The sequence below is a fragment of the Candoia aspera genome, chromosome 1 (assembly GCF_035149785.1).
Source record: "Candoia aspera isolate rCanAsp1 chromosome 1, rCanAsp1.hap2, whole genome shotgun sequence".
Lineage (NCBI taxonomy): Eukaryota > Metazoa > Chordata > Lepidosauria > Squamata > Boidae > Candoia > Candoia aspera.
This window is the reverse complement of record NC_086153.1, coordinates 3,433,827-3,445,861: the sequence shown is the minus strand read 5'-3', so window position 1 is coordinate 3,445,861 and position 12,035 is coordinate 3,433,827. Positions and strand designations below refer to the sequence as shown.

The following is a 12,035-nucleotide window of genomic DNA, read 5'->3' as shown; positions in this document are numbered from 1 at the left end:
CGGCGCCAGCTCCCTTGTTTTCTGGCTGACCTCTGCTGCAGCTCCCACGGAGGGGGCAAATATCAAGCGTGTGAAACCAATTAACAAAGCTTCCCCCCCCCAGTGCACCCTTCTGTCAAGGGACAGACCCGCAGTGCGATGCTCCCAGACTCCTGCTTAAAGAAAAGGCATTTGTAATTGAAGGAGGGAGTGGGGGGGGGGAAAGGGGGAAGATAGGGGGGTGCAAAGCAGAACTCTGCTGCCAGGATTCTCCAACCCAGTGTTTCTCAACCTTAGCAACTTTAAGATGTGTGGACTTCAACTCCCAGAATTCCCCAGCCAGCAAAGCAAAGCTGGCTGGGGAATTCTGGGAGTTGAAGTCCACACATCTTAAAGTTGCTAAGGTTGAGAAACACTGCTCCAGCCAAACACAAAAAGGGAGCAACTTACAGGCGCAACAAGACGCTGAATCTGATGCAAGGCAATTAGAGCATTGCAGGAATATGCAAAATATTGAACAAATTAAGGACTGACTGTTAGCCCTGGGATTCAGCACGATTCAGGCAAGCTGTCGCAGAATTGCACCACGGACGAGAACTGGATTTTTCCGTGCAAAATCTTTAGCGTTTTTCTAAAATCAAGTTTCCAGGCCTCACGAAGATGTAAATAGATTGCCGGCAAGCCCTGATGCGGAGTCACTAACTGGCAGAGAGGGATGATGAAGTTTTTCAACGCCGGGGCAAGATAAGGGCGCTGCCAAAGGGATTCGATCCCGTTTTGCTTTTGCTTTGAATTCAGGCCCTGATATTTGGCACAACCCCTAGCAGAGGTTAGTATCAGAATTGGGCTTTTTATTGTTTTTTTTTTTCCTTCTTTTATTCTCTCCCAAAGACAAAAAAAAAGTAAAACAGCAATGAAAGAAGAGACACCCACCCCAAATCCGGTAAGGAGAGGGCACAGCACCATGCTAACAGAAGGGATGGAAATGGTAATTTCTTTTTCAAAAAAGGGAAGTTTTCTTCCTAGCAAGGTGACGGATCTGGACCGTGTCTGGGTCTCCCAGTGGTTCACGCCTGCCCTGTCGGTTCCCATTGTATCAGCAGCGCAAACGGACGATGCATTTTCACCACAGTGCTGGAAACATCTGGATTTTTCTAACCTCACCCCTCTCGCTAAACACACTGGATTTCAGCCCCTTCGGTGGACACAAAGGAGAGGGACGGGACTGCACAGCCAGCATAACCATTGTCTCCCAGGGTTATGCATCGTTGGTGAGACAGCCCCCCCCATCAATCACACCCAATCCAGGTAGTGTGAAAATGTATTCCCCCCACCCCAAAAGCCAGGGAAATGTGCTCATTGTGAGAATCCCCCCCCTTAAATAAACAACTAGGATCACCGCAGACAAGACCCGATAGGCAGCAAAGAAGAGGTGGGGTGCAGGTTATGAATTGCTTGGGGGGGCAGATAAGGGGAGCCTCCAGGAGGAGAAAAAAATAGGCTAAACCTGAAATTCAAGATGGCCTCTTCCTTTCTTTCCCTCTCTCCCTTTCTCTCCTTTTCCTCCCTTCCCTTCCTTTTCCCTTTTCCTTCCTTTCCTTTTTCCTGCTTTCTTTCTCTTTCCATCTTGTATTATTTCTTTCTTCTTTCTCTTTTCTTTCCTTTTCCCTTCCTTTTACTTTCTTCCCTCCTTTTCCTTTTTTCTTCTTCCTGCTGCCCTTCCCTTCCCTCCTTCATTTTCCCATTTCCTTTTTATTCCTTTCCTCCCTCCCTCCCTCCCTCCCTCCCTCTTTCTTTCCTTCTTTCTCTCTTTGCGTCTCCTTCCTTCCTTCCTTCCTTCCTTCCTTCCTTCCTTCCTTCCTTCCTTCCTTCCTTCCTTCCTTCCTTCCTTCCTCTCAACACTTGCTAGAAGCAGCTCACTTCTAAATGGATCGAATAGGTTTCGTTTTATAAATCTGTATTTGTCTTCTGAACACATCTGTACACGGGTCCCATGGGGCTGCTACTAAATTGTGCACAAAATAACGAGATGTGAGGCAAAAGAAGAGCCATCAGGGGAAGATAAAGAATGGGAAATGCAGGGGCTAAAAAGTGCAGGGCTTAAGGGTGGGGACAAGGCCCCCCAATCCTTCAGCTGCCTCCCTCGAGCTCCCTGGCTCTTCCTGGCTCTCAGCCTCTTGACTGGCAGGTGAAGGGCGAGACAGAGGTGGGGAGAGTCACCTGTCTGGTCTCGGGAAGGTGTGCTACAAATGTCACAAATCCACCCAAGTGCAAACCGTGTGCAAATAAATGCCCAGCCATGCCCCCACCCCACCCCGCTTCTCTCTGCTTAACCAACTGTAGCAGAATACAGAGGATAATTAAGCCAGTGCACAAATTACACGCCAGCCACTCTGGGTCAGCACACCAGCGCGTGTGAAAAAGCCAGGCTGCTAAGAACAGCGGCTTCCAGGCTGTGAGCACGCAGGTGTGCTGTGCACGCGAGCAGCCCCCCTCGAACAAGCGCAGCTTTAGGGAGGATAGCCGGGGAATGTGCCGATTGAAGCTTAAAAGCAAAAGAATTAATTACAGGCAGAACTGCACTCCTAGCCAGGCACCCCCCATGTTTTTCTTATAAAAGCAGAGAGGGAAAGAGAGGGGCTTAAATGCACGTGCTGCTTAAAAACGGATGAGCTACGCTGGCTGTGCGCTCCGGGGGTTTTACAAATACCCCATTCAGACACAGCGGGGCGCGAGCAGAGTGGCTGTGATGGCGGGGCATGCGACAAATAGGGCATACGGAATTGTCATGTACACAGAGAAGAGGCATGGCAGCCTTTCCCTTTGGGAAGGATCTGAGCGTTAGTCGGCAGGAACAGAGCTCGGCTTTGCGCCGATTCCCGCATTCCCACAACCAGGAATTCTATGGCAGGGGGACACAGTAGGGCAGCGTTTCTCAACCTCAGCAACTTTAGGATGGGTGGACTTCCACTCCCAGAATTCCCCAGCCAGCATGCTTTAAGATGGGTGGACTTCAACTCCCAGAATTCCTCAGCCAGCATGCTTTAAGATGGGTGGACTTCAACTCCCAGAATTCCCCAGCCAGCATGCTTTAAGATGGGTGGACTTCCACTCCCAGAATTCCCCAGCCAGCATGCTTTAGGATGGGTGGACTTCCACTCCCAGAATTCCCTAGCCAGCATGCTTTAGGATGGGTGGACTTCCACTCCCAGAATTCCCCAGCCAGCATGCTTTAGGATGGGTGGACTTCCACTCCCAGAATTCCCCAGCCAGCATGCTTTAGGATGGGTGGACTTCCACTCCCAGAATTCCCTAGCCAGCATGGTTTAAGATGGGTGGACCTCCACTCCCACAATTCTGGGAGTGGAAGAACACCCATCTTAAAGTTGCTGAGGTTGAGAAACACTGCAGTACAGGTAGTCGACATATGACCACAATTGGGACCAGAATTTCCATAAGTCGTTGTGGTCAGAAAATGGCAAAAAAGCCACAAAACGGGATCATGTGACTGCGGGGTGTATGTGCAATGTTTTGTGACACTCCGAAGTGCTTTACAGACCGTAAAGCACTCATTCCGAGGCTGTCATATCTTTGGACCATTGTTAAATGAATGGTCATAAGTCAAGAACTACCTGTATGGAATCAAGGGCTGGTGCTTTGGTGCAGAGTTGCTACTTAATCAAAGTTTAAGGATGTGCTCCAGATAAAGGCAGTGGCTGCTTATGGAACTCCCTGCTGCATGATGGGGTAACTGACAAAACCACCACCCCTTTTTAAAGGGGACGGATGTTGCAATGAAATGAAAAGGTTCTCCTGCAGCTGCAAATCAAAAACAGATGCAAGATACGTCCGCCAAATGGCTCATTGTTCTTTTCAAAAAAAGAAGAATGGGATGAGTAAGTGTCAGCCCTTCCATAATACGATAACGACCATCTGTTGGGAATGATCCTAAGGTAAAAAAAATCTGCAGAGCTCTTCATGCAGGATTCAAATACTCCATAAAAGGTATTTCATTTTGCTTGCTTTTCACTTAGGAACAGCCATTCTTGCCCTTGGCTGGGGACGATGGGGGATACAATCCCAGCACATCTGAATGGTACCTGTTTTGGGAAAGGGTTTCACAATAATTTTCTATGCTGAGGCTGGAATTCTACACTGTTGGCATCCTTTTCCCTCTCTTGTATTTATATAGCATTTGGACTGCGTTAAAAGGAACAGCAATGTCAACATTTTAATCTAGGAAAATACATTTCGGGACGAGAAGCAGCCAAGAGGTATTATAAAATGAATTTCTTCTCCAAGCTAGCCCTATATCTGGCCAGACCAGATGCTGAAGGCACTGAAGGGGGCATGAGAAATCCTTAATTTCCAAGCCCTACTTGCGAGAAGCCACAAGCAGTCGAGAAACACTTAACAAGTCCTCGCTTAACAACCACAATTGAGACCGGAATTTTGGTTGCTAAGTGAATCCGAACCAGTTTTAGTAGAGGTGCTGAATGTATCTACAGGAAAACTTGTGTTGGGAGATGAAGGAAATCACAACTTCAAAACAGGAATTGCGTAAGAAAATTTCAAGCTGCTGAGAACATCCTGAGGGCGCAACACAAAATAGGCAGGCCGGGACACGTTTGTACCATGATCATGAGGCCTAAGAAAGAAAGGGATGTTTTCTGGGGAGGAACAGAGTCTGCAAATTTGTTCCAAAGAGATTCCAGATTATGCAGTGTTAACGCTCTGAATTCCACAATCTGGCACAAGGCCCTCGCGCCAAACATATTTCTTTTCTTGGGCACATTCCCCTTCTCTTTCCAGCCCAACTCGAAGAAGGGTTAAAGGCTCAGGCAGACTGCTTCATAAGCCAATTCCTTCAACACCAGGAATCCAATTCAACCTCCTCACTTTTTGGCATCTACCACCCCGACAAGTATCTCTTTGCAATGATGAGGACTAGAAACTTCATCAGGCTTACAGAAAGCTACACTTGCACCAGGAAATCGTAATCTTCCAGATTTTTGCTCCCTCCCTGCTTGGTGGCAAAGAGAAAAAAAAATGAGAACAAAATCCAATTTCATTTGGGGGATCATTCAGGGTGGGGTGGGGTGGGGGTAGTTTGCATACCTACAAAAAGGACAAGACAAGGACCCTCGTTTAGCTGGACAGCGTTGGAGTCAGTCAGCTCTAAGACAGGCTTGGGGTGCCAGGGGAACTCCTGGCATTCAATGTCATTCAGCACCTCCACTCGGCCTTGTCGAGTGATCACATCCCCCTTGGTGTCCAAGACTATAAGAGTAGGGATACCTGTGATAGGACAAAATAAAAAAGAAACCAAGATAGGAGAGGGGAAGGAAGGGGGAAGAGAAGTAATCACATTATTTCATATTACATGCTGTATTTCACATCACTGGGTACTTAGTCAAAAGTTGTGCTGAAGTCAAGATATACTACACCTACAGCATCCCCACAATCTATTAAGGAAATTATCGACAAGCAATACAGTTAGTCAGACAAAATCTGTTCTTGACAAATGTGTGTCCTCGTATTCATGTGAGCTGGCAAACAAGGAACAAGATGTCTTTTTACAGCTTCGGTGCATGTGCAGTGCACAACCCCCACCTGTCAGTGATATTACAATGCAGGTATGCAAAGGAAGGAGTCACGCAGTAATATCACTGCAGGGTAGGGCTGGTCATAACTGGTTTCACTTTGCTACAGACACCCTTAGAATTACAGAATTCCCAAACTGAGGCGCTGGTTTATAGCACTATTTATTTCATTACTAATCCCATCCCTCCCTGGAATGCCTCTGCCCAGGTGGGAAACTCAGGTAACAGGTAAAGTGGGGAACAGTCAGAGAAATAAAACTGGGGACAGGACAGGCAAACGGTGAGGAAAGGGGCACACTGATTTCTTCTCCGCCTCTTCTGAATGGAACAAGAGTCAACTGCAGGGTTTCTCAACCGTGGCAACTTTGAGATGGGTGGACTTCAACGCCCAGAATTCATGCTGGCTGGGGAATTCTGGGAGGGGAAGTCCACACGTCTTAAAGTTGCTAAGGTTGAGAAACGCTGGTCTACTGTACAGGCAGTATGCAGGACCCTGGTGTGTCGCAAACCACCATCTCACTTTCCGGACTCAACTGCTCCGCGCTCTTTTCGGCTCCCTCCACATTCCAGCCCGATGGCTTCAGATCTTGGACAGGTTCCCAAACGGCCCGTGTATTTTCAGACTCAACCAGGGTCTTTGGACTAACGAATGCTTCTTGAGCGGGGAGCGTGATTTAAGCCTCCTCTCTTGTTCCACCCAGAGCACTCTGGGACCAAAACCAGTCTCTGCAAAGAACGCCGGGGCATTTCCAGTGAGACGGGCGTGCGGCATGATGCCCTCTGTTCCATTGCAACCGTTCTTTTTTGCAGGCACCAGATAGCAGGTTCAGTTCCAGGTAAAAGGATCCAGGAGGAAGGCAGAGCGCGAAAAACTGTTGTTGGTTGGAGCTTGTAAGATGTGTTGGGAAAACAATGTCCTAAACCAAGCGGAACCCTCTCCCTTTTTGCCTTTACAGACCACGGGACTCTTTGCTGTCAGATCTACACACTGACAGAGAAACCTGAGAGATGTCAGGAGACGATCTGTCTGCAGCAGCCACCTGTTGTTCAGCTGTCCTGGAATCAGGTTTCCCGCAAATGCGGCTGAATGCAGCCTCCGCTCTCTCAACCCTTCTCTCCTCCCTCTTTAGCAGGAACAGCAAAACAGCAGCCACTGCAGGCTGCCCATAGGCCACTTGTGTGATGCCACTGCAGAAAGGGCAAATGCGATCGTTGGCTGGTTTAACAGAACCCAGAATTCTAGGGGGCAGGAAGGCATGCGCCCCAATTCAGAGCTGAGCTAAAATGCTGCACCTGGAAGCTGTTCCTCGACAGAGAAGGTTCAGGGCAGCGTCCTGCCTTGCTGGCATTCCGATCAAGTCACAGCATCCCTTGCACTGCAATGTTGTTTTGCCAATGATGCAGTCTGAGTAAGCAATCTGGTTTTCAGGCTTTCTGGAGGCCCTGGAAAGCATCCTACCATAATGTTCTCCAAATGAAGTTTTAGTACCATCTTTACAGGATTGTTGTACGGATGATCACGGTAATACAGGTAGTCCTCAACTTACGACCATTCATTTAACAACCGTTTGAAGTTACGACGTGCTGAAAAAAATGGCCGCTCCTCGCACTTACAACCACGGCAGCATCCCCAAAGTCACGTGATTGCGATTTGGGCTCATGGCAACCAGCATGTATTTACACGACGGCTGCAGCGTCCTGGGGCCACGTGTTCGCCATTTGCAACCTTCCCAGGAAGCTTCCGACAAGTAAGGTCATTGGGGGAAGCCAGATTCGCTTAACAACCATGGAGACTCAATGGCCGTGGCAAAAAAGGTCGTAAAATCAGGCACAACTCACTTAACAACTACATCACTTAGCAATGTTAAGTTCTGGTCCCAACTGTGGTCGTAAGTAGAGGACTTGTCTATGCAAAGGATGTTTGACATCCTTTGTTTGGATGTTTGTGGTTGTAAGTCGAGGACTACCTGTCTATGCAAAGGATGTTTGACATCCTTTGTTTGGATGTTTGTGGCCGTAAGTTGAGGACTACCTGTCTACGCAAAGGATGTTCGACACTTTGAATATACGGGTGGTGCCCACCCTATAAAATGCCAGCTGGTTTTGGTCTCCTCCCAGATCAGGCAGTCATGCAGGGTCGCAACACTGAGGCAGGGTCCTGTGACAGTTTTAGCCCAGTCAGCCACTAACCCAGTCACAGCTTCCTGCCTGGGAGCTGGAAGCACACAGCGTGGCAAACCGGGTCAAGGGCCACCATGCTGGGAGAGACCACCCATTCACTTCACCCATCTTCCCCGGTATCCTGAGCCCTTCCTTCTCCTCTGCATTGTGTACAGCATTTCCAGATGCTCTGTCCCCCAACCCATCTGCAAAGCCTTCCAATCTGCATAACCACGCCCCACCTCAGCATAGTAATTTGAATTTATAAGACCATATCCAACTCATTTGCATAGCCCCACCCCCAGATCAGCAGACCTCCCCCTCCAAATGATCCCCACATCTGCATAGCTCTGCCTTTCCAGCAGCACAGCCCTTCCAATGTGCATAACCACACCCAAGCCATCTGCACAGCCCTTCCAATTTGCATAACCACACACAACTCATCTGCATAGCTCTTCCGACCTGCATAACCACACCCAACCCATCTGCCTAGCAATAAATCACAAAACCACATCTAGCTAATCTGCATAGCTCCACCTCCTCATCTGCACAGCCCCTCCCCTCCACCCAACCCCAGCCTGACATCTGAATAGTTCTGTCCTTTCAATTTATATAAGCACTCCCAACTCATCTGCATAGTCCCACCTTCTTATCTTCATAGACCCGCCCTTTCTATGTGCATGGTCCAGGCCACAATCCTGCCTCTCAGTCATGCCAAGACAGGGCCAAGCCCTAGAAAACCGGCTTGTGTGAATATGATGAACTGAATCTTTTGCCATCCCCTGGCCCCTAATCAAAACCTTTGCAATGGCCAGGGATGCTGGGAGCTGTAGTGCAGCTACGTCTGGAGAGCTTCCTGCTTCCCACCCCTGATTGGAAGCTCACAGCTTTGCAGTCATGTTTACAATTCAGAAAACGATGGCTTTCCCCTTTTTAATTATTATTATTTATTAAATGTATACGCCACCCGACTCCCAGCGACTCTGGGCTGTTTTTAGACGGAAAGTTTATTTATTTATTTACTAATCAAATTTATCGCCGCCCATCTCCCAAAAGGGACTCTGGGCGGTTTACAATAAAACATCGTTCCCTATGCCAGTCTGAACACCCTGTTCCCAGACCCCACGGATTCGGGGCTCGGCGATCCCTTCGTGGTGCGCGATTTGTGGTTTCCACTGGATGTGTCTTGTGTCTGTCATGCTGTTGTTCCATTTTTGGCAGGAAAGAGGCCAGCCCAGACGTGACGAAGCAAAACCAGGGAGGAAGAGCGAGACGGGCACGGGGGAGGGCCCAAAGCTCCCAGCCGGCCCGGGTGCAATCCAGAAGGGGCTGGCATTCGCTTACCTTGAATGCCATACAACCGGTTCAGGCGTGACCGCCGCCCTTCGTCGGCGTAGGGGACCGCCAGCCAGGGCATCTCGCTGAAGTATTGTTTGAACGACTCCTCAGACCTGAAGGGGACACAAGAATCGGAGGGAAGCAGGGTGAGCCAACCCCAAACCGGTGCTGGATTCCAGTGGCGGGGGGGCTGGCTGCGGGTTGCACTGCTCAGGAAGAAAGCGGTGTGTGTCTGTGCTGCTTTTTCCAAAGGGGGGACCCCCAATCTGGGAGTATGGAGGAGGGGAGACAGGAGAATGGGGCTGGGATTCAAAAATATGGATATTTATTGCATGGCAAATATTAGCAGCGGAGGGGAGTTCATCAAATTTGCACCACAGGTAGTCCTCGCTTAACAACCACAATAGGACCAGAATTGCGATTGCTGAGGAAAGCAGTCATTAAGCGAATCCGACCCAATTTTACGGCCTTTTCTGCAGCAGTCGTTAAGCAAACCACACGGTTCCTCATTGATTTTGCTTGCCAGAAGCCATCTGGGAAGGTCAAAAATAGTGATTACGTGACCACAGGACCCTGCGACGGTCATAAATGCAAACCGGTTGCCAAGCGTCCAAATCATAATCATGTGACCGTGGGGAACGCTGCAATGGCCGTAAGTGTGAGGACCGGTCGTAAGTTGGTTTTTTCAGCACCACTGTAAGTCCAAACCATCACTAAACGAATGGTTGTTAAGTGAGGACTACCTCTAGTGATTCTGGCCCATTAGGTAATGCATTGTTTTTCTGGCTTTTGATACGGAATCTCTTCATCCCAGTGGTAAAGAACAAAAAGGGAATTTCTCTGGGTCCATAAAGGAATGATCCACAGGTTGGTGCAACGGTGTCTTCCGACAGACAGCCCCAGACACTTAACTCGGTTCTATTTCTTGGCGGTATATTCTGCCTCCTGTTCAGGAGTTCAAGGCAGCATAGAAAGCACTCACTCCTCCCATTTTTCTGAATAACAACCCTGTAAGGTAGGTTGGGTTGGCTGCTGAGTGATGGGCTCAAAGTCATTCTGTGACTTGTGGGGGGGGTGGGTGACCAGAATCTGGGCCTCCCCCTCCTAGCCCAGCCCCTTCTGTCGAGGGAGCTGAATGGACCCCCATTTTGCATTTGCACAACGGCATAAACTATCCCGACAGACAGAGTTCACATCACAGGCCACAGCACAAGCAGTCAAACCCGGCTTTGCATCTGCTAGCTATTTACATCTTATTAAGCATCTTACGGGAATAAAGCCCTGGATAAAATAAGGGAGAAAAGACAGGGGTTCCAGGAATCTCAGGAAGCCTGATTCTTGGAAGAAAGGCGTTTTTACACAACTGCTCCATGCACAACGAGGTGCAGGTGGAAGATTTGAAAAGCATCAGCCACCAGAATGCTGTCTTGGATACCAGGGAGTCCCAGGGGGGGATGCTGAAAAAGGCAAGGTGGCGGCCACAACAGTGGGATCAAGGCCCTCCCCGCTTTTGCAAGGTCCCTAGAAAGGGGCCGGGGCTTCAGTCTCGCATTGTCAGAGTCCCTCTTTTGGGGGAGATGGGCGGTAATTAAATTTAAACAAACAAACAAACAAACTTACTTACTGAGAAAGCAACATGGGCCATGCTCATCTCCAAGAAAACGTTGCTGGGACACACAGAGAGAAACCAATTGGGGTTAAACATTGGCCTGCCTCTCCGAACATTTCGTTATCTTTCTGTCAGACCGCTCTGCAGGGACGGTGTGCGGATCCTAAGAATGCAGCCACTTGGGGCAATCAAGCGCGCATGTTACGGTGTGTTTATGCGTCAATGCCGAACATTTCCCAGATTCTGAAATGCAATCAGGCAAGGGACACACACACACACACACACAACTCTTATCTTAGGGACTAGAAACTTGTTTTTCTTCCTTCCTTCTGGAAGAAGTGCTCAGAATAATTCACCTATCTCCATTCCACACAGGTATATAAAGGGCTGTAAAGGCAAACTGGATTTATGCATAACAGTAAATAATAAATAAATAATACCTGTCTGCACTAACAAAGACAATCTCAAATTTTTGGCCCGCTTCTTTGATTTTCCGGTAGGATTCCACTAGGACCCGAGTGAGGCTTCTACAAGGTGGGCACTGCAGAAGGAAAAATGCAGAAAATGAGTTAAAATTAAGATAAACAGCCTGGGAATCAGCTGTCCAGGGAAGCTTTTGGTGTATTGCAAAAAAGACATCTTTTTTCCTTTCTCCTGCATGTGCCAGAAACAACTGGAATAATGACATGCCAGCAGGCTGGCAAACTGAGAAACACTGTGGACCAGAAACTTAAGTAGGCTTTCCCACATCAAAAAGCCAATATGGTGGAAAATTCCTGCTAGGAAATGCAGACGGATAAGCACCATTACAAGCTAAGGAGGAATCAGAATAAAATTTATTTAACCATACCGCCACAGAAGCACACCAAAAATTTGCAGTACATACTGTCTCTTTAAATTAAATCAGGAATAAAAGCAGCATTAAGGGCGAAATGTTCAGCTTGCAGCCCTGCTGATGAGTACTTACTAGGGGGGTGTAAACAGCCCATTTCAAGGTCAAAATGGTTGTTTTCCCCCTCAACCCAGCTGCTTCAATCATCATAAAAATGTTTCAAAGTCAAGCACAGCCATTTCCAGCCCCCCAAAACACTTCCAAAACAATTGGAACAATTCACTCTGAATGTAGAAAAAGGAGTGGAAGCTGCTTTTTCCAAATGGAGTAATTTGTATGCAAAATAGCTTGAGGTTGAAATGTTTTGCACATCGCTGATACTTATTGTTACCGCATCTACTGAAGCATATATTCAATTTGCCATATGCCCAGATAGGAAGTTGGATTCCTCCTGAAAAAAACAGGTGCAGAGAATGGATCCTTTAGCATACTGTTTTTCAACCTTGACAACTTT

At 48.2% G+C, this 12,035-nt stretch overlaps 1 protein-coding gene across 1 annotated transcript in view; it reads right to left on the bottom strand.

Moving 5' to 3' along the window:
* The window catches only part of NXN (nucleoredoxin), a 69,379-nt gene that overhangs the window by 10,269 nt on the left and 47,075 nt on the right, over positions 1–12,035 (bottom strand). The window contains exons 4-6 of the mRNA XM_063295964.1: positions 11,130–11,230; positions 9,087–9,193; positions 5,098–5,277 (exon numbers count right to left, since the gene is read on the bottom strand). Of these exons, the coding sequence (XP_063152034.1) occupies positions 5,098–5,277; positions 9,087–9,193; positions 11,130–11,230 (388 nt within the window). The remainder of the gene's footprint in view (positions 1–5,097; positions 5,278–9,086; positions 9,194–11,129; positions 11,231–12,035) is intronic.